We start from the raw sequence: 23,575 nt of genomic DNA on the forward strand, positions 1-23,575 counted from the left end.
CATATCCAGAGTTGGCAACAAGTTGATTCACGTTTCTGTGTGTCTGGACAGTCAATTTACACCTGTTGCACTATTCTAACACGGAATCAGCAGGGTCGTACACTATTCTGCATTGGGCCTCCTGACTATATACATTTCTACTTGTCGGGACTCGGCGCCATATCACTCATACAAAAAGCAAAGGAAAGAAAGCCACCCTCACAGGCAAGGAGGCAGACAGGTCCGTGGACCAAATGTGCGTGGATCCTGGAGGAGCGGCCAGGTCCACGAGACCGAGAAGGTCTTACCCGCGTCCTCGTGACGTGATGGCGGGCAAGCCGCAATGTTCGCGCAGCTGCGCCCCGACTCCGTGCCCCTGGCATGGTCGGCGAGCCCTCTCCGGCGTGCTCCACGCAAGCAGTTTTGTTGGCACCACGTTTAGGGTGGGGGAGGAACGGGGCCCCCCGGCACTATCTCAGCGCGGATGGGGGGGGGGGAATTGCTGATGCTCAGGGAGAGGGGAATGGCTGGCTGGCTTGGACCCAGCGACGAGACGAGCGACCCCCACACTGCAACCTCGTTGCCGACCGCCGTCTTCACTTGACTCAAACTTGAACTCTTCACTTGCCCCGACCAGCCGCCTGCAACTCAACCGCGCAAACTCCGCGAGTCGCCTTATGCTTGTGTCTTTATAGGCCGCAGGAAGAGCCTATATGCAATTTTCAGGGTCAAGACACGATTGGAGGCGGGGCCACGCCACCCTCTGTTCAGCCATTGGTGTGGCAAAAAGGGGCGTGAGCCTTTTTTGATCCGAATTCCTCTTGTAAAGAATCCACGTTCATCGCGCTTGGAGGCGGGGCCATACCGTCGGACACTCGTCCATTGGACGGAGAAAAAGGGGGCGTGAAGCCTTCCTGATCCGGATTTCTCCCTCGGAACGGCCGCCATTCGCGCTCGCAGCTTGATGCGTTCGGCAGCAATCGCCGAACAGGCCCAAGACAGCACGACATTTGGTGTTGAATGGTGGTGTGGTCGCTGGTTGTAGAAGGAGATAGGCGAAGGTGGTGGGGGGTTTGCTGTGGTGGTTTGGTGGTTGGCGGGCGTCGTTTGGGAATGGCGGTGAAGCGATGTTTGCGGGATGGAGTTGTGAAGGTAAAGGTAGTGGCTGTTTGCGTTGTTGGCGGCTTAATGGTCGAAAATAACAATAGAGAAAGAAAAATGGCTAACTCAAAGCATCACAGCCCGGATGAATCACACATATTCCCTCTATACAACGGGTTTGGGCTAACTACACATGAACTTACCGATATCTCACCTGAGGACTCTTTATGGTGTAATGCGAATTTCCACAACCATAACACTACCCCTCCCCTTTTTACAGACTCGTCCCGAGTCTTCAAATTCTCATGTGCCATCATGTGTCGTTCTCCCTGAGTACGTTTTACCTTCGGATCCCTGAGTGCGACATTCATGGTATTCGTGTCCCCAAAATAAATAACCTGAGGGCTGAGTAACTAACGAACAAACACACTCAGCCGGACGACTTAAATAAATTGCCGGCGCTCGACAGACATGCCGGGGGCACACTCATATTTACAGTACATAACACCTTAACTTACAATTTTTACACTACTCCATGGCCCAGGATCAATGGACTCTGCAGGAAGAAAAATTAAAGTCAACCGGTGCACGGGACGCCACTGCAGGCCCGTGTTGTCGCTGCCAACAGGACAGTCCTTGCAAACTTGATCGATCCCGGCGCGCATGGAGATGAACAAGGGGGGGGGGGCAAATCGAAACAGAACGGGGCTGGTGAACATGGGCAGTGGGCATGGCATGGCAAAGGCAGCAGGAAAACACAGCCTGCAGAACAAGGCCGTTGCAGGCAAACACAGCCGGCAGACGATCCGACCGGCACAGGCTTTGCAGAAAACAGCTGCAGACGATCCGGCTGGTACAGGCCTCGCAGCAAAACAGCCTGCCGATGAAGTTGGCCAGCCTTTGCCTTGCAGTGGAGGTGGGTGGAGGGAGTGCAGTGGTGCCGGACACTCAGACGGCGGGCTCGGACCTACCTAAACGTCTCCCTCCCAACCTATAGCCTTTGCCTGTCTCTGTACCTACCCACTCCCTTAATTTGTCAAAACCCAATTTAGCCCCAACTTATTTTTTTTGTTATTTTTAATTTTTATCCTTACTTCCCCACTAGAAATTGTCCCCTCACCCCCTTTACTGTCCTTGTTCGGCTAACCTATCGTCTCCTAGCCGACTCCCAACCCCTACGTTCCCTTCCCGGAGGGGAATAAGGGAGAGCTGGCATCCTGCGTCGAGGCCCAATCTAAGCCTCAGGATGGCCTCCCCAGACTTCAGCGATCTTAAACCCAAAGTGGGTCCAGCGGCCCACAACGAGAGCGAAGGGATGGATGGTGCAGAGGGGTACACTTCCTATCTACCCTATCCATTTCACTTTTGAACTACCCCGGGGCCTTCAATAAGCACCTCTCGCTTAAACTATTGGTTCTAAAAACCCAGATTCCCATCGCCTGTGTTGGTGTCCTCGCAAATTTCGGGCCTCGCCCCCCAATTTTCCTTCCGTGCCCTCACACAGTCTCATGGCTGGGATGCATGGCTCCCTTGGCAGGCACTACCCTCTGCCGATTCTCCTACGATGGCACCCCCGGGCACTACACTGCCTCCGAGCCTACCAGCTCCCTAAACACCGGGGAGTGTCCTCCATGGCAACTCCCCTGAGACGCTCACGTGGCAGGCTGGCTTTCCGAGACCCTTTCCGAGGGTCACCCGTGCCCACAACACTGCCCACGCGGATAATGGCGCCCCGGGCCCCCGCATCATTCGGGCGCACCCAAGTCCACTACGCTATTCCGGCCCCCCATGGGCTCTTGGCCTACCACGGACGACGAGCCCAGTGCCCGGGGTACCCACTCAGCGATACTCACCTTTCGCAGCCACGCTCCCAGCCCATCAACAGGGCTCCTGCACCCCTCCAAACAGGTTTCGAGCCTACATTCCCACCAACAGCAAAACGACCTCCATTTCATCAATTTAACTAACCCAGCTAACTCACTCGACACTGACCCCGGGGTCCCTTGGGCGGGAATCACTCCTCCCCCCAATTACTCATCGCACCATGCATTCCACATTCACTCCATGCACACACACCTGCTGGCCTCACTCACCCAACATGTTTCCATTCTCTTCAACACACCCATCGCTGATCTATGCCATTCTGCTCACTAAATCCCCTAACTACCTCGTGCTCCGAGGTCGTCCCTTACACTACCGCACGTTCTTTTTAACCTACGTAGATAAGCTACGTACCCTCTACACATCCAAAGTCTGTCACTGTCCTCAAATCTTATTTCCCATCTCCCATCCTAAATCTGCACTGGATCCCTCTAACTAATCCATTCCACGGGCCCCATGAGGACTTACCCCTGGCCCATGAAGCCGGTCTATCTAAGCTAACCCTTCCCCCTAACTAGTGCCATCCTGTGCCCGGGCCAAGGGGATCTTCCATCCTCGCCCAGGGAATCCTGTTCACCCGAAAGCGAGGCTTGCTTTTTTTTTTAAATTGCGCAGCACCAGCGCGGCAACTCACAACCTGCGCACCAGCGCGACAATTCACAGCCGCGCACCTGTGGCGTGACGTCATAGCAGCTGTTCGCGTCCCTCGTCCCTCTTGGACGGCACCATCCGGCAGGGATTCACCCTCCTGCCGGATTCCAACCCAACACGCTGCCATGACGCCACTCTGCGCATTAAAAAAAACAAGCCCCGCGGTTCGAGGGGTTCACCACGCGAACACATGTGCTCTGCCCATTGGAGCTTAACACAAGCTCGCGTGGAGAACTAGTCTGGCCCAAATCCGTCTACCCAGCCTGGCTTTTGTCCGTCGTGGGATCAGCAACATTCACTGCGCTCGTTTCCGGACCGGGTTTCACTCCCGCAAGCGCGCACGTGGCGGTCTCGTGTGAAGCACAGCCCCAACATCGCGCTCGCTGCTGGGTAAACCCGGCACGGTCCCCACAATAACTACGGCCGCTACTCGGCCCTTGTTCCTCTGTCGTCGTCGTCGTCGCCATTTGACCCACGCACAACTGCGTGTCAGGACGCTCATACACCACTCCATGACACTCACTCCGGGAGACGCGGCTGCATGTTCATTCATGCTCACCGTCTTCTCCCTTGCATACCGCTCTCTCACACACACGGTCCCCCTTGCACTCGGCCGTTCACGCGCACACGCGGTGACATTCACACAGGGTGCCTCATCCACACACGGCGTGCTGGGAAGCACGCACTTCGGCACACTTTCCACTACACCACTCACACGCGGGGTTTCACTCCCACACGGGGTGTCACTCATACCCGGGGTCTCATCCATACACGGGGACTCATCCACACACGGGGTCTTTGTCACCCACCCGGTCGCTCTCACACATGCCCTTGCACCCACGCATTTCGCCACACTCGTGAACACACACCTCGACACCACACACACCGGGACTACACTCGTAACCACACTGGGGATTTGTGCCACCCCAAGGGTTTCCGGGGCCTCCATACCCCCCAAGCTCTCCGTGCACTCGTCCACAGCACTTGCCCCTTCAACCTCGCTCGGCACGACCGGACCCGCCTGGTCGTGATCCGCCTCAAGGGAGCATAGCGTCTTACCTCCGTTCCCGAAGGTGCACGTCTTACCTCCGTTCCAGCTGCGCCCCGACTCCGTGCCCCTGGCGTGGTCGGCGAGCCCTCTCCGGCGTGCTCCGCGCAAGCAGTTTTGTTGGCACCACGTTTAGGGTGGGGGAGGAACGGGCCCCCCCGGCACTATCTCAGTGCGGATGGGGGGGGGGGGAATTGCTGATGCTCAGGGAGAGGGGAATGGCTGGCTTGCTTGGACCCCGCGACGAGACGAGCGACCCCCACACCGCAACCTCGTTGCCAACCGCCGTCTTCACTTGACTTGAACTTGAACTCTTCACTTGCCCCGACCAGTCGCCTGCAACTCAACCGCGCGAACTCCGCGAGTCGCCTTATGCTCGCGTCTTTATAGGCCGCAGGAGAAGCCTATATGCAAATTTCAGGATCAAAACGCGATTGGAGGCGGGGCCACGCCACCCTCTGTTCAGCCATTGGTGTGGCAAAAAGGGGCGTGAGCCTTTTTTGATCCGAATTCCTCTCGTAAAGAATCCACGTTCATCGCGCTTGGAGGCGGGGCCATACCGCCCGACACTCGCCCATTGGACAGAGAAAAAGGGGGCGTGTAGCCTTCGTGATCCGGATATCTCCCTCGGAAAGGCCGCCATTCGCGCTCACGGCTCGATGCGTTCGGCACCAATCGCCGAACGGGCCCGAGACAGCACGAGTTTTGGTGTTGACTGGTGGTGTGGTCGCTGGTTGTAGAAGGAGATAGGCGAAGGTGGTGGGGGGGTTTGCTGTGGTTGTTTGGTGGTTGATGGGCGTCGTTTGGGAATGGCGGTGAAGTGATGTTTGCGGGATGGAGTTGTGAAGGTAAAGGTAGTAGCTGTTTGTGTTGTTGGCGGCTTAATGGTCGAAAATAACAATAGAGAAAGAAAAATGGCGAACTCAAAGCGTCGCAGCCCGGATGAATCACACATATTCCCTCTACACAACGGGTTTGGGCTAACTACTCATGAACTTACCGATATATCTCACCTGAGGACTCTTTCTGGTGTAATGCGAATTTCCACAACCGTAACAATATATGTGTGTGTGTGTGTGTGTGTGTGTGTGTGTGTGTGTGTGTGTGTGTGTATTCGTGTTTGTGCGTGTGTGTGTGTGTGTGTGTGTGTGTGTGTGTGTGTGTGTGTGTATTTGTGTTTGTGCGTGTGTGTGTTTATATGTGTATGTGTGCGTGTGCGTGTGTGTGTATTTGTGTTTGTGCGTGTGTGTGTTTATATGTGTATGTGTGCGTGTGCGTGTGTGTGTCTCTGTCTTTGACTCATAACCTTCGCAAACTTTGTTGCGAAGGTTATGTTTTGATCGCTGTGTATTTATTTATTTATTTATTTGTGAATATGTGTTTGTTTGTTTGTTTGTTATTCGCATAACTCCAAAAGTATTGAACTGAATCGCAGCAAATTTGGTGGGATGATTGGTTTTTATCCGAGGACCATTTGATTAGATTTTGGGAGCGATCGGGTCAAAGGTCAAGGTCATGAAAAGGTCAAAATCGTCTTTTTACCATAGCGCGGTCAATCTGTATCCAATTTGCATGCAACTAATGCCAAAATGTTCAGAATTCAATGTCCCATCTTGTGATATGTGACATGACACAATGACGTAATAACCCTTATTAGCGGTTGGGAGTCAAAGGTCAGGGGTGGTCACGACATTGCAAAATGTGCGGTTTTAGTCATAACACGGTCAATTCTTATCCGATTTGCATGAAACCAACACCAAAATGTTGACTGTTCTGTTCCCCAGACCCTCATACCAATTACAAAATTAAGAGTACAAAGGTCAAGGTCGAGGTCATGAAAAGGTCAAAATCGTCATTTTGCCATCGTGCGGTCGATTTTTATCCAATTTGCATGCAACCAATGCCAAAATGTTGTGAATTCAATGCCCAATCTTGTGATATATGATATGACACAGGAAATTTAATGTTTTCAAGCCATCATAACACATATGAGATGGCAGATGTGGTATGGGATTAAATACCCTCACAATCAACGGTTTCTGGGGGAGGGGGGGGCAAAATGTAGCGTTGGCAAAGGTATGCGCTCTACTGAGTGCCCGTTCTAGTTATTATTTTTATTTTTAAAGGCTGTCACGTGGTCAATGGTTTTTCCCTAATTAGTTTTCAATATCAATTAAATTACTATTTTTTGGAAATAAACATACATAAATGTTTTGAGGGGGTAATCTGAAATCGTAGGAGGTTGGATGAAATCGATTTCAAGCTTCCCCCGGTGGTAAGTTAAAATCGATTTCAGATTATCGGGAGGTAACTTGAAAGAGGGGTAGCTTGAAATCTTTACACCGACACTCCGGGTACAATAGGCCCATGATCGAAGTTAGTCCTCCCGCGCCGGCACTCTCAGCTAAACGTCGTTCGTGACCGTCTAAGACGAGCCATTTGTTGACACTTTCTCTCCATTTATCCCATCTTACAAACGTAAAACGTCTGACTTCTTCGTTCGCTACATTGTCCTGGTGAATAATACACGGGGGAGCGTCCTCACTGGCCATATTCATCAAAAATCGCCGATCAGCTGCCGGTGATTTCCTCCCTGCAGAAAGCTGCCTTCTTTGAAAACTTAGCTGGTCACATGACAGTCTGACATAACTTGCATACGATGTCAGCCGATCTATTGGCTGTCGAGGCGTCACGTGGCCCACACGTGATCTGAGTGGAGAAAATTCAAATGAGAGAGCGCGGGAAATGTATCGATTTTCAAGATGAAAATACACAATAACTGCAGATATTTGAGTGGAGAACTTTTGGATACATATGTATTTGGATATATACTATCATATTATCAAGGTTTTGTCTACCCCCTCCCCCCCCGATGAGTGGAACGAAACTTGATTTTCAGGCACTTTCTGAGCTATGGCTGATGGCCTATTGATTTATTTTCTGTTATACCTTTGATCTTTTTATAATCTCACTGGTTTTCATATTTTTATATTCATCCATTCTCTCTCTTCTCCCTCTCCTCCTTCCCTCTCCTCCTTCTCTTTCTTCTCCCTCTCCTCCTTCCCTCTCCTCCTTCTCTCTCCTCTCAGTTTCTTCACACAGTTTCTTCTCAGTTTCTGAATGGGGGTAGGTGAGCCTCATCCCTTACTATCCTTGAACCACTTTCACCCCATAGAATATCATACGTATATTCATCTGGATTACTTGATATTCCTGTTTCCAAAATAATTTTTTTACAACAGGAAACCAAAAAAATTCCTTCTGATTTTCTAAAAGAGCCTTTCATTTTCTTAACTTTAAAATTCTTTCATTATTTAACATTTTAGTGAAATACAAAGTTGTTGGTTTATTAACATCAGTATAAAGCCAATCTGTTATTGAAAATACCTCATTCTTATGTTGTAGAACATATATATTAAAATACCAAATACCCTTTTCTTGAAGGTATGCTTGGACACAGAAATGATAATTTTCTTGAAGCCTTCTTGCTGTCATTTATGTCTCAGAAATATATGACAGAGTAATTTAATGACAGGAAATACCTCCCCATCTTCCCAGAGTTAAATCAGTTTGTATTCCCTTACTTATTATATATAATCCTGTTCTTTGTGTTTTCATGATATAAACTATGGCAAAACCATCATTGATTTTATCCATATTAAATTCTTTTATTTGTTGTTTGCTAATAGTGCTTCCACAAAACTCAATCTCGGCACCAAGTGGATAATATTCTTCCTTACGAGACTTATTTAATTGTATCAGGTCTTCTAGGTTAATTTTAAATGACCAATAATTCCCTAAATCACTCATATTATATCCCCATTGTTCTATTCTCATACAAATGATACGCCCTTACTCATAAAATTTTATTTTAATTGGAATTGTGAATTCTGTATGACCCGGAGATAAAATCAACACTTCTGTATCTTTGGAATACACAGCCATTTTATTTAAGTGTGTGTGTGTGTATGTATATATATATATATATATATATATATATATATATATATATATATATATATATATATATATATATATATATATATATATATAGTGATAAATCACTTAATCTCACCAAGTCATTAGCGTCAGTCAGGCATGGATAATTTATTAATTTATAAGCATTTTTTCATGTTAATAATTTTTCCCATACTATATTTCTGTCGTTCAGCCTGTACCTTTGTGTAATAATTTGATAAATCAATATCCAGTTCTTGGGATACACCAAAGATAGAACCATCTTTACCAACATAAGTCATTTATATTAGATTAAAAAGAATGTCATTAAAAATTTTATTTTTGAGTTGAAATAACACATATGGACATAAATGACCACAACACTTGGAATTTAATTCTTTGACTTGAAATGTTTGATAAACACCATTCTGTAAGAATTTTATTTCTTCAACAGGTGGTGGAAGACCATAACTATCAAAATAATATTTGTCTTGACTATTAAAAATACAAACCCAATGAAAACCATTCCCATTATTATCTTCTAAGTTCATAATGATATTCTTTGTATGTTTAGACACGTTTGTTAATTCATCTCTCATACAAATAATTACATTATGAAATTTTTAATTTCTAACAATGTTTGATAAGTTCTAAATTTGATGTTGTATTCTTTCCAAATTCTTTAAACCACTCATCAATGCTCATTTATTTATGAGAAAGATATAATCCATTACCCCTTTTCGTTAATTTTACACCTGCTTGTGTGATAGAAGAAAGCATATCTCCAACTAACAATCTTACTTTATCAGGTAGGCTTTCAAGTTTTTCAGCAAAATTTACAATTACGCCACTTCCACTAATTTGTTTCTCCAACTCTTTGTTATGCCTTTCCAACTCATTTGGAGCCCGGAGTTGAGCCTTCCTTTCGTTGGCAGTTTTCACTGCTGCTGAAATACCACCCGTCAATGCTCCAGCCACACTTAAACCAGCAAATAAAGGAATAAGAAATGGGAGAAATCCTCCACTCGTCTCTCTTATTGAATATTTCTTCAACATTGGTTTTGATATTTTAATTTTAAGTGAGCCAGTATCGTTCAAGATTTTCACCTGTTCTCTTGCGAGTAAAACATCAATTCTTACTGCTCCTTTTCTCTGAATTGTATTAATGTTAATCATACAAGGCTTTTGATTTTGAATACAAGATGATAGTTTATGAAGATTGTTTTGATTAACATATACCCCTGTTGGCACTTTACTACTCATTTATTTATCAAAAAAAGTTATGTGAGACTAATCATAACACCATTATCTGTATTAATCTGTAATTCTGTTTCTTCCAAAAGCAAACAATATGTATCAACTTCTTCACTCTCTTCTCTTTCAATGTATGGGGAAATATCCACTCGATTAGACTTTATAGTTTCCTTTTGAGCACTCAGGTCAATCGCAAAGATTGTATACAGACTTTTAAATGCTGTCATATCCAAAATGGGTTCTTTATTTCCATTGCTTTCACACACCTTTTCGTAAGACTTGTATGCTTCAGCATAATCGTTTTTTCCCCAATTAATTTCCAATCTATCTCATGGATTAAATGTTCCATCCAGAGAAACGCGAAGTTGTTTCACCTTAGCATTATCACTCAATGCATTATTCTTATCAGTAGCAGTATCACCATCTGGTTTTATAAAAATGAGCCACAGATATCGTGGCTTTCCTTCCAGAACACCCAAATTCCACGTGTAAGTGGTTTGGTTCAGTTTAACGTGTTGGCATCTTCTTTTAAGGTATGATACATTGATTGGTTTCTTTGAGTTAAGTCTTCTATTCAACATCTCTTCTGTTTTAAGATTAGGAGTATATTCACGAATACAACAACGAATTTCATCAAAAACAAATTTATTCTGAGCAGCAAAAGCATAACCAGCAAAATTTACTCTGTGTATGGTTTTTTTCCTGACACAGGTAGATAAACCAGATTTTTGGGTTCCATCTTGAATTTATAACCAATTGGGGTTGAGTATGCCCTGAATGAAAATATTGTATTTGTTCTTATTCCATCATTATAAGTGCCATCAATCAAATCACAGTGAATTAATACCGAATTTATGCCTGAGGATATTTGAACGACATCACTGTAAAACGTCCCATTAGTTTCAATCTTTTGAAAAACGTCCCAAAAACAATTCTCAAATTTGTGGAGAATCAGGAAATTCAAGAGGCTCAAAATCTCGTAAACTATTCATATTTATAAAGTAAAACTTTACTTCAAATAAAATTCATCTTCGGTACTTTCATTGGTGCTTTCACAATCATCTATAAAACTACTTTCATAACCATCGTTTGAACACAAACTCTCGGTATCATAACTGTCTTCTGTTCCAACAGAGATACTATCATCACTCTCATAATCTTCAAAATCTTCAGCTGAATAATGACTCATTTAATTAGAAGAAAAAAACATGACCATCAATATCTATATACTTATTCAGGGTTCCCACTTATTTTGAGATGTCTTTTTTAAGGACTTTAAAGGGCTAAAATAACCTCTTTTTAAGGACCGCATCCTAGAAATTCCAGGGGTAAATTGAGGTGAGTCACCTAGAAATTAACAAAGATAGTAAGTTTACAAAAAAATCTATTTTAACAATGAACATACAGAACACAACAGGAGCTAATTCAGTCGACAAGGCACAACGCGCCACACAGCCAATTGGCAAATTCACTTCACAGTTACTGGAGAATCAACCAGGAGCATCACAAGTTTCCAGATGGCAGCACTCTCAATGTTAATGTGTTATGTTAAAATGTTATTGTAGGTGCTGCCACCTGAAAGTTGCAGCAGCTCCTGACTGCTTCTACACTACAGAACAGTACATTTTGTAAGCTACATGTCATTGTAATATCCAATTAGGACATAGCAGGCAAGGATTTAGCCTTCTCCTCAATTTCTCTTTCTAGAACTTTGAGTTCCCCTCGTTTTTGCTTGGCAGAGTGCCTGAGAGCATTTGATTTTACCAGAAGACTGTGGCTAGTTTTGCCACCTTTTGCCTCAGCCTCGTCTGCATATTTTTCTGACAATGCGGTCAGACCTTCTATGTCAGTGTCCAACACCTTCTTTCTCTTTTTCAAACCATCCACTTCATCTTCAACCATTTTTCGTTTTCTTTGGATGGCTTCTTGCCCTTTCTTTCTTTTCTTCAAGATATTGATGGTATTTATGTCGAGAACTGGAGGCTGAGGATAGCAGTTCCTTTGTGATTTCAACTTTGAGCATTCCACCTACCAGTACAAAATAATTAATAATCTGCCTCAGTGCCACAAGCATGCCTTCACCTAGGTTGTCCTTCTCTTTCTGTCTGTTGAAGGAAAAATCCCTCTCAACAGATGCCTGACCATGGGAAACGAGCAACACTTTACGAACTACCCCCCACAACTTCTCAAACTTCTTGTTTTTACCCACACATTCATGGAGTAACACATCTACCCTGTCATCTTCAACCTTAAAGCCCTTGAACCTATACTTCAGTTCACACCCTGCTATATCCTGCAGTAATTCTTTGTAACTCGCAACCAACATATCTACATTTTTAAAATATAGATATGAACTTTTAAATATATTCGGACATTTGCTTTAAAGTTTCGAAAAGTTCACACAACTATTTAAAGATTATTCCATTTAATGTATTGTAATTTCGTAAATACACTATTTATTTCATAAATATACTATATTTCGTAAATACGTAAATACACTCTGACGGGTCTCGCTATTGGCTTAATCAAGGTTTTAAAATATCAGAAGTTGCTGTTATTTTTTTTCTTTTCTTCTTCTTCCTCTTCTTGTTCTTGTTCTTGTTATTCTGGTGAGGACAAAACCTTTAGGACGCGGCTCTTGGACAAATTTGTCCTTGTTTAGAATACTAGTGCGAGGAAAATGAAACACCCTTCACCAAATAACAGGAAAATCTGATTTTTATTGACTTTTATTGACTTTTGAACATTTTCCTGAAATTTGAGGACACTTAAGTACTTAAATTGTACAACTCAGAAATGTTGGACTTTTATGGGTTTTAAGGACCCGTACGAACCAAGTTATTGTCATTAACAGATTGAACGACTACATTTTTTATATTAAAGGTAATTTTAAAATGGTCCTCAACTCCAATTGAATGAAATGTCATATCACCTGATATATTAACATTCTTTATTTCATCAAGATTTACATCTTTTGGGTTGGTGAAAAAAATACAAATTCTCCTTGCATATTGCAGATGGTCTTATCTTTTCTTTCTAAAGCTTCATCCATGAGGTCTTTCTTTTATGATACTTTTTCTTGTTTTGAATATATTGCCAGAAGGAGAGGAGAAACTTTTGTTCGAGCTACTTTAATTGAAGTTCTTCCAAATATACTCAAAGCCCTTCCACTGAAGGACATTGAAGAACTCATATTATTCACCATAATTGTTTTTATCCAATAGTTAGTATATTTATCTTTATTCAATTTTACATCCTCGACATATTTCTTAGTATCTTTTGCAAATGAAGTGATTGATTGAAACTTGTCTTTTGTGTCTCAATACATTGTATTTATGAAGTGAAAAAAGTTGGAGGATAAAATGGTTTTCAGCACAGATTCACCGGTAAATTAAACGGAATTTAGATCAAGAAAATTTTATTATAAGCAAAGTTTTGTTATATAAATATGATGAATAAACGTACTGCGATGTTTGTAATCATGAATATAAATGTTATAAAAAAAACACCTTCAAACCAACAAACACACATTCAATCTTTTCAGATCAATATCTCCACTTGACCAAGAAAAAAAAACATTGTGATAGATGTGATAATGATATGCTTTAAATTTTTTTTATAATAAACACCTTCAATCACGCAAGCACAAGAACAATGAAGAAAGGGAAGGTGCAACTAAATTCTCCAATGAAAACACTGATGGGGCATTGAAAGGACATATAAAAATAAGATTGTTTCGCTTTCAAGACCCTGGACCATCTTCAATCATGAAAGCTGTTGATATGGTTAAACAAAGTATTGAAACTATGAATAAAAACACATTAAGTGAAATTAAAACTTTTAAGTTATATCTAGGAGTAAAATTGAATATGGTAAGAGAATGTGATGAAATGACTCCCTATATGAGGACAAACCCTCACTTATTTCTAATATTTCAGAACTAATATTTCACATTTTTTCTTTTAAATATTTGCCTAACCTGCAAAAATTTTTTTACAAAAATCCGAGGTGGTCGACCTGTAGGCATTTGTTGATTTGACACGGAATGACCCACGTATCCTTGTAAGAGATGTCTCAACTCCTTTCACACAAAATAACAATTAAATCAACATTCGAAATACTGTAGTAATCATAAATCAACCGTAATCAATTTACCAAAAGCAGGTTCAAACATATTGTTGCGGATCTGGGGTAGCGGGATTCTCACCCGACTCTTGGCGCCACCCTCACCACCGCCGTCTCCGGGGTTTATAACGCCGGCTGGCTCAGCACAGGCCTCGGGTCACGCGTCTTCAATCGCGATACCAACGTAATCCTGAACCTTACCAGTTGGGGAAATAGAACCCCGGTTACAGACTGGTTTTGTCAGATGCCGAGCGTTTTCTGCCAGTCTGTAACCATTTTGGTTTTATATGCCAATCGAACGGATCGTTCCTCGAAGCGACACAAATTGATCCATAGCGGCAACTTCATAGGAACCAACCAGATTTATTTGGGAACATCGGGGAACGCGACACAAGCAAACCATTCACGACAATGTTTTTATTAACAATCTTTAACCCGTTCTTAACTAGGGAACTACGGATAACAGGTTTCGAGGGGGTCGCTACCGAGATATGCCTTATACAACGTGCAGACAAGACAGACACAGCATGCATGCAGACAAGACAGAGTACTTGGTGAGGTTTCATGGATGAGAGGAAAGTGTCAACAGCACGAATGTCGCTCGTAACAAGTGGATGTCCATGGATTCGAGCCCCCAGCTCGAACTCGAACAAGCCGCGTGGTGAGACGGCACTCGCCTTCCTTTTCCGCACCGCACGCGGTCTCCAAGCGCTCTGACCCCGCGTAAGGCCGATGGAACAAGACCGTCAGATCGACGATGGGCCTCAGTTTATTTCTCTCCAGGTCCAGCATACAAATCCAGGCCTGGCCTGTACACCAGACAAGGCCCAAATCGAGGTGCCGGGCTCCGGCAAGCGGATCGGAAAACATGTCGAGCCGTGAGGTGAGTAAGGACCGAGAGAGGCTCCGTCGTTTCCTCTCTTGCCTTCCCACCTCGAAGCCCGACTTCTCAACTCCGTCCTCTCAGTTTCTTTCTCTGCAGAATCACCTTTTCTTTCCTTTTGTACGCTCGCCTCTCAAAGCCAACTGCCGTTTCACTCACGGCAGAATCACCTCCTCATAAGAGTCGATTGCCGACTCGACGTGCAGGCCGCCTCTCCCACTGCCCAAAAAGGCAGACTCGACGTGCAGGCAGTCTCTCTTACTCCAAAAATGCATACTCGACGTGCAGGAATCCTCTCTTACTTCCAATAATGCAGACTCGACGTGCAGGCAGCTTCTCTTACTGCCAAAAATGCAGACTCAGCGCGCTCAGGTTCAGCGTCTCCCCCGGCAGATTCAACACTGTCCCTCCTTCGTTCACTCACTTTGAAACCCGAGCACGCCTCAAAAACCGACTGTTTGCCCAAACTGAACCCTTTCTTACCAGGTCTTCATTTGCTCGCCGCGAGCCACTCTCTCCTCCACCTTTACGAAGCCGACAAACTCCTCCCCATAGCTCCACCTCCCTCTCCAGTTTGCCCAAACTGAACCCTTTCTTAGCAGGTCTTCGTTCGCTCGTTGCGAGCCACTCTCTCCTCCCCCTTTACGAAGCCGACAAACTCCTCCCCTTAGCTCCACCTCCCTCTCCAGGCCACTCCCCCTCAGCCGACTGGGAGGGGCCTATCGTCCGGAGAGGCGAAGGAAGAAGAAAGAGCTCTCGATCCACCACTGCACAAACAATAAACAGCCTCTTATATCTCCTGACACACATGTAATGTCCATTTTACCAAACAACCTAGCTAAACATGCATTTAATGGTGGATCTGAGCTAATCCTATATTTAGTAGCCTAATAAGGGCCATTTCCATAACAATATCATTAAAAGATTTCAACAAATCTATTAAACATCTATTTGTGATATATGCTGATTTTGAAAGTATCCTTGAAAAGATAGATAATGTTTCTCCAAATCCAAATATATCATACACAAATAAATATCAAAAACATACTCCTTGTGGTTTCTGTTATTATATCAAATCATCTGTTGGTGATGAGTACAAGTTAGAACTTTATCGAGGAGAAGATGCCTCAGAGGAGTTTGTAAGACAATTGGAAAAATATCACCGCGAATCGGGCATAACCCCTCAGCCCCTTGACGCAAACCAATTTCAAGATGGTGGCCATATTGAAAATCGCAGCATGGCACGCGCGCACGCACGCACGCACGCACACACGCACACACACACACACCTTGCAAAATAAAATAAAAAATAAAATCAATCTGTCAAGCCGTTCTCAAGTTATTGTCCTGAAACCAATTTCAAGATGGCTGCCATGGAGGCCACATTGAAAATCGCAGCATGCCCATTTTCGAAAGGAACCTTCCTCTACTCAACCCCAACACACTCTGCAAAAATGGATTTAATCGGACAAGGCGTTCTCCTCGAAACCGACGGAAACCAATTTCAAGATGGCTGCAATGGAGGCCACATTGAAAATCGCAGCACGCCCATTTTCGAAAGGAACCTTCCTCAACTCAACCCCAACATACCCTGCAAAAACGGATTTAATCGGACAAGCCGTTCTCCTCGAAATTGACGGAAACCAAAAGTTGACAGACGCCCGGACGGACGCCCGGGACGACAATACCCCTTAGCCAATTCAGGCTGAGGTGTAAAAAGACTGTATAAGACGAAGAGAAATAATGGTTAAAACCTTGAAACCAATGGCATTAACACAGGGAGAGAAAAAGGAATTTAGAAAGAACAGAATCTGTCATATTTGTGAGGAGAAAATTGAGGGAGAGGTCAAAGTTAGGGATCATTATCATCTTACTCACTTACTGGAAAATAGAGAGGTCCAGCTCATTCCTGTTGTAATCTTAATTACAAGTCCCCAAACTTTATTCCTGTCTTTCTTCACAACAACGCTCACTATGACACACATCTATTTATAAATGAACTTTCAAAGACATCTGGAGATATTTCTGCCATCCCTAACAGATCAAAAATACATCTCATTTACAAAAACAATTCATACATCCCCCATAACCCAGATCAGATTTCATGACACAAACACGTTTATGGCAAGTCCATTATCTAACAGCATCAAATATTAAAAACTTACCGAATCTTAAATCACATTTCTCAAATCAAGAAGAGATTGATCTCTTATCACAAAAGGGAATATATCTGTATGACTGTGTGGATTCATTTGAGAAGTTTAAAGAAACACAACTTCCTTCAAGGGAAAGTTTCTATAGCAAGTTGAATAAAACTCATATTTCCGATAGAAATTATACACAAGCTAAAAAGGTTTGGGAGAAGTTTAATATAAAGAATCTTGGAGAATATCATGATTTGTATCTTAAAACTGATGTATTGTTATTGGCTGATGTGTTTGAAACTTTTAGAACATTCTGTCATAATAAAAATTCTTATGGATTCGACCCCGCTCACAATTACACGGCCCCGGGTTTGGCTTGGAGTGCTATGTTAAAAATGACAAAACAGAATTTGGAATTAATCAGTGATATAGATATGCTTTTAATGATAGAGAAGGCTAAAAGAGGAGGAATATCACAAGTCTGTTCCAAGAGATATGCTAAAGCAAATAACAAATATCTTCCTGATTATAATAAGAATGAGGATAACTCTTACCTGATGTATTATGATGCTAACAATTTGTATGGGTGGGCTATGTCTGAATCTTTACCTTGTGGAAAACTTAAATGGGTTAAAGAAAAACATTATGAAAAAGTTTTACTTGACATTGTTATCTCCTCTCAAAAAGAATTGGACAAAGCTGAAGTTGGATATAATTTTGAGGTTGATTTAAAATATCCAGAAGAACTTCATCACAAACATAAAGACCTACCTTATGCCCCTGATAAAGAAAGTCCAAGAAAAGAATGGTTAAGTGATTACCTACAGTAATTTCATATAAAAGGTAAATCTACAGAAAAAGTACTTACTACATTAAATGATAAAGAAAGTTATGTTTTTCATCAAAGTAACTTGAAACAATATTTATCTGCTGGGTTGAGAGTGAGGAAAATTCATAGGACTTTGAAATTGAAACAGTCATTGGTTAAATAATTATATTGATTTTAATACAAAAAGGAGAACAGAAGCATAAACAGATTTTGAGGACTTTTATAAATTAATGAATAATGCTGTATTTGGAAAGACTATGGAAAATGTTCGGAATCGACAAAACATAAGACTTGCTACATCTTGGAAACAGGCTTCAAAGTTAATTAATAGATCAAGTTTTGAGCGAGCGGAGGTGTTTTCAGAGAACTTTTGTGCTATTCATTTGAAAAAAGAGAGTATTGAAATGGATAAACCAATTTATATAGGAACAACAATTCTTGACTTGTCAATGTCGTTAATGTATGACGATTACTATAATAATTTAAAATCAAAGTATAAGGATAATGTGTCATTGTTATATATAGATACAGATAGCTTTATATTAGAAATTAAGACAAGTGATGCATATGAGTATATGATTGAATAATATTGATATATATGATGCAAGTAATTATAAGTCAGGTGATGTATTGTTTTCATCAAAGAATAAAAAGGTTATTGGTAAGTTTAAAGATGAATTGGGTGAGAAGGGCATGCATGAATTTATAGGATTAACATCAAAGTCTTATGCATTTACGTATAAAAAATAATAAAAAATGACCGTTTTTACAGCCATTTTTCCCTGCTGTGCAGGGGTTTGGCTTTTTCTTGAGGCAATGTTTTATGGCCGGATGCCCTTCCTGATGCCAACCCTGGTCGCCTCTTACGACACACGGGGATATGGTACACCTATTCTAACCGGGGCATACACCGGGACCAGTACACTGGTACTCATTTCGCCGACCTCGGAAGGATGACAGGCTGAGTCAACCCCCTGGTGTTAATTCAGCAGCCAACGGGGCTTGAACTCAGGACCCTGGGATCCCAAGCCGCCACCCTAACCACTAAGCCAACACCAGGCTATGCATTTACGTATATTGATAATAATAACATTGAAAGGTGTGATAAGAAGCTAAAGGGAATAAAGAAAAATATAATCAAGGAAACAATAAACTTTAAACATTATTACAACTGTTTAACCTTAAAGAAGGAAGAGTACTGAAAAATGAATACAATAAGAAGTTATAAACATCAATGATATGCAGAAGAGATAAATAAGAAAGCATTAGGAGCTTTTGATGATAAAAGATATATTTTAGAGAATGGAATCAATGGTCTCCCTTATGGTTTTAAGTGTAAGTGTTCAGATATTGGATTGGGAATTTTAACAGGCTACCACCATCTTTTTACTGATATATAAATGATAGAACCAAGCAAAAACCAAACCGAAGAGTGGAGATTTCATCAGCCTTGGTATTTAAATGGGAAACATAAAAAAATGTGAGAAATATCAAATAAGTCTTAATGAAGAAATAACCGGGATAAAAGTAGATAAAACAAATAAGAGAGCGGATAAATTTAATTACAATTATGTTGGAGGATGTAAAAAAAAAATTAATATCCTTGAATGGACTGAAAACTTTGATGGTTATCAATTGAACAATGGAAAAACAATTTACTACAATCCCAAAATGATATGTGGCTCAGGAGGTTGTCAAATAAGAGCATTAAGAGAAGTTTATCATTTCATTTCTGCTCAACAAAGACACTTAAACCAAGAACCAAGTTCCAAGTTTTTTTTTGAATATACTTGATGGAAATGAATGTTATATGAAAATTAAGTTATTCCCTGAAGTAGAACATGGGAAAATATTCGTTGGTTCGCCCTTTGAGTGGAATGAAAATATAAAAGGACTGTGATTATGTTGGGGGGAAGAAGTGCTTTAATCAGTAAGTTTCAATCTTTCATCGTCTCAATTTTTCATTTGCTTGTATGGGAGGGAAGGGGATAGGTGGGGAGAAAATCAGACTCTTATTTTGAGCTTTTGGTGCTTGAGTCAGAAAGTTTTTCCCTTTTTCCCCATTCATTTGAATGGGTGTCCCAGAAATCCCATTTATCATCAACTCACAGCTGTGCCCCCAGAAAATGATGCAACCAAGCAGCCAACAGCTGCATATGAATAAATAAAAAGGTGATCGTTATATATTTCGCTATGGCCTACAAATAGATCAAGAAAATTAAGACGGTAACTTAATGATGAGTTTGTGATGAAAAGAACAATTCTGCTGACTCTTACTTCCTTTGATAATGCTCCACAAGACAATATCCACAAACATACTCTCCAAGAAAATATTTTATCAGGACAGGTCTTAATGTTTGTTAAACAGTGTAGTCATAAAAATGTCTTGGCTATTACCACAGCCATCGAAGGTGGATGGAAGTTGTTTTCCCCCTTGTCTGTCTGTCTGTCTTTGAGCAGGATATCTCAAAAAGTTATTGACGGATTTGAATGAAACTTGGTGAACAGATTGGGTGTGTGACAAGAATGAATTGATTAAATTTTAGTGAAAATCCGGATACAATAATTTTTCATTGAGTCTTCACCATTGAGAGGATGGGGGCAAAAACGATATATAGTACAATATCTCAACAAGCTATGGATGGATTCAGATGACACTTGGAAGACAGGTTGGGTGTGTGACAAGGATGAATTGATTTGATTTCATAAAGATTTGGATCTGGATCTGGATAAGAGAATCTTAAATGATTCTTCACCATTGAGAGATAGGGCCAAAAACAATACATAGCAAGATATCTCAAACATTGGTAAATCAGTTGGGTGGGTGACAAGAACAAGCCAAGTAGAGTTTGGTTCAGATCCGGATGCAGGTCCAGCCTATCAGTGGGATACAAAATGTAAACTGTTCAGACTGGCAGAGGTATGCACTCGATCGAGTACCTTTATAAGATGCTCTGAAAGAGGGTGGTGGACCTTCTCTTTAAAGCATTGCAGCCCTGTGGCAAGTTTGTCTGTAATGGGCAATGGTTGGGATGCTTGAGTGCGTTTGCAGCTCAGATTAAGGAGTGATGATAGAAGTCTTTGTCAGGATGTTGTGTGACTTGAAATGGATATTAAAGGTGCTGTCGTTCCCAATTAAATTTTTGCAGCAAAATGTTGTCAACAAGTTATGTTGTAGTTCTTGATAGTACACATCATAGTGCTGGGAAAAGATGTTGGAGCAGAAATGATGGGCTCCTGCAGTGCCCTCTGTACACAGTACATACTGTAATCACAGATAGCCAGGAAGACAAGGGGTGAATGCTGATTTAAGATGAAAAAATATGTTGGGGATACAGCTGAACTTCCTTTTCAGATGCTCCTATCAAGGTGAGCGGTAAGTGTTCTTCAACACTCTTGACGTCAGTCTTCTAGATTGAAAGGTCTTGAGGTGTCAGGCTGGTGTGAGATATTTAGTTCAGTGTCCAGTCTCTGCCATGCCCTTGTCACTGTGATGTTGGTGTGACTGGCCCAGTTGAGCATCTTTTCAACAGTGACTACCAGGATGTTGGCACTGGAGGGCTCTTTCATGATGGTGCTGTGAAAGGTCAGGGGTTCATAGAACTGAGATCTCATTTTTTTCAAAGATTATTCATTACCTGACACTTCTCAGTCACAAATGTTTCTTGCAATTTGTCAGCTCAAGCCTGCATACTATCTCGGTTTTGCTGCAGGCGAACATTATTAATATATTGTTATGGATGTAATGAATGGTGCTGAATACCAAGATCATCAACATTATAAGGTGGCTTAACTGCCATTATTGGATTTTGTTTGTAAGTGTCAAAATCTGCTTATGGGTTAAATTTGAATTTGCCCATCAAACCTAATTGAGAAACCCACTCTGCAAAAACCCATGAAGCTACCTTGTGGCATTCCTATTCCATTCCATTCATAATCTTTTGTTCTTCTCACCGATTGTGGGCACCAGTCAACCTGCACTCTTTTCCACGTTTACGGTGTTTGGCAGCTTTTTCTCTCCACTCAGACATATTTATTCTATTTATTGCCTTCTGTTCCTTTGGTCCTGTCCCCATAGGTCCTTACAATTATTACGGTGCTCGTCTCCTTCCCAATTCCTCATTCTTTGTCAATCTGTCACCTTCTGCTTCATTATTGGTGTGTAGGCCTCTCACAACTTTCATTGAGCTCTTCCATGAGCCTTGATTTTTGTAAGAAAATAAAAAGCACTCAAAACAAGTCTCAAATAGAAAAAGAGTGAATGAACGTACATAGAATGGTTCATAATATATAGACTGTAGCCGTCACACAGCTATCAATTCTGAAATGAATCAGTGCAAACTATAAAATCCGTTCACCAAAGTACCATCATGATGATAATATATTTCCACAGTAAGGGGGAGTTTGGATACCTTCTCCAGAGCGTGCAGGCTGAAAATGGGCCCGTCATGTGCTTTTATAGTGCGCAGAAGTGCCACACCACGCCACACGTACACATCCCCACTGGCAGCACCGGAGTACGAGAGATCATCAGAGCGCCCGTATACGGCACACAGCATAGTGTCGCAGCGTGCCACGCCACCAAATTCACCTCTACGCCAAGTCAGGCCTCCACCTGACCAGTGGAATAACAAAAGGGCAACCTTAATAGGGCAGGCAAATATGCATTGTGCAAAGTGTACCAATTAGGATGAAAGAGGGTTTTAAGTGAAGGTAAAAACTTGCAATCATGGGAAGAATATGTTTATTATGCTGATAATAGGTACCAGGTTATGCTGATAATTGGATGATAGGTTAAACCACGGTTATTTTCTCTATATTTTGCTGCGTTTTAAAAGAAAAAAAAGGAATTAAAATAATTGTTATACTCAAGGTGAACTGATGGCTTTACAAAGCAAGAAAAAAATCCCCTGAAACCAGGCAATTAGAGTGGCAATCCATGATGAAAACTTGCAACATGAACCTAAGATTGTTTTGTCTTGGCTTGCACCGATTGTCCAGTATTTAAAGAAGGAATTTACTTTTTGTCATCACTTAACTCATCAAAGAATGTTTCCAGGAACCACCAAATAAAATGTAACTAACAATAAGACTCACCTGTAACCTGCCAGAAGCGAATGTGTTTGACACCAACCGTAAGTAGTCGATCAGCATTGTGTGGGTTCACTTGGACAAAAAATATCTTGTCTCTGTGGCCACTATTAAGGGATATAGAAATGAAAATAATGGTCGGTTTTACAACAGGTATCGACATCTGTAATGATTTATAAGTCAAAAGAAATGATATACCATGGTTGTTGCACCAGCACAAAACCGCTCTTCACTACAATGGCAGCTAACCCATTCCCCATCACTTGTCTATTGGACCTACAGAGTAATTCATGCTTCTCTTTCACACAGGCCTTTTAAGATGGTCACTGTACTATACATCACCTTTTGATTTGTCCTGAAGTGATAATTTAACTCATTTTACTGTCAGTAAGCCAGTCTATCCTAATCCGAATTAAATGTAACAAATGCATCATGAGGATGGTAATGATGAGAAAACGAATAAGGTATCAAGAATTCCAAATACAGAAGAGATGATCGAGGACAACCGTGCTGAAGCAATCTTCTCGCCCCGTTTCCACTCCCACATGACCACCAGGTTCTCATTGTTTGCTCCGACACTCACCAGCCGTTTACCATCCGCTGGGAAGGAGAAATGATATTTTATGGAAAGT

The 23,575-nt window shown here is 42.1% G+C and overlaps 1 protein-coding gene across 3 annotated transcripts in view; it reads right to left on the minus strand.

The window, feature by feature from the left end:
* The window catches only part of LOC147031457 (echinoderm microtubule-associated protein-like 6), a 479,813-nt gene that overhangs the window by 174,827 nt on the left and 281,411 nt on the right, over window positions 1-23,575 (minus strand). For all 3 annotated transcript variants that reach the window (XM_085863494.1, XM_085863486.1, XM_085863479.1), the window contains exons 16-18: window positions 23,450-23,543; window positions 22,950-23,050; window positions 22,265-22,467 (exon numbers count right to left, since the gene is read on the minus strand). In XM_085863494.1, the coding sequence (XP_085719620.1) occupies window positions 22,265-22,467; window positions 22,950-23,050; window positions 23,450-23,543 (398 nt within the window). The remainder of the gene's footprint in view (window positions 1-22,264; window positions 22,468-22,949; window positions 23,051-23,449; window positions 23,544-23,575) is intronic.

The sequence above is a fragment of the Eptatretus burgeri genome, chromosome 2 (genome assembly GCF_056783735.1).
Source record: "Eptatretus burgeri isolate ZD-2024b chromosome 2, Ebu_testis_v1, whole genome shotgun sequence".
Lineage (NCBI taxonomy): Eukaryota > Metazoa > Chordata > Myxini > Myxiniformes > Myxinidae > Eptatretus > Eptatretus burgeri.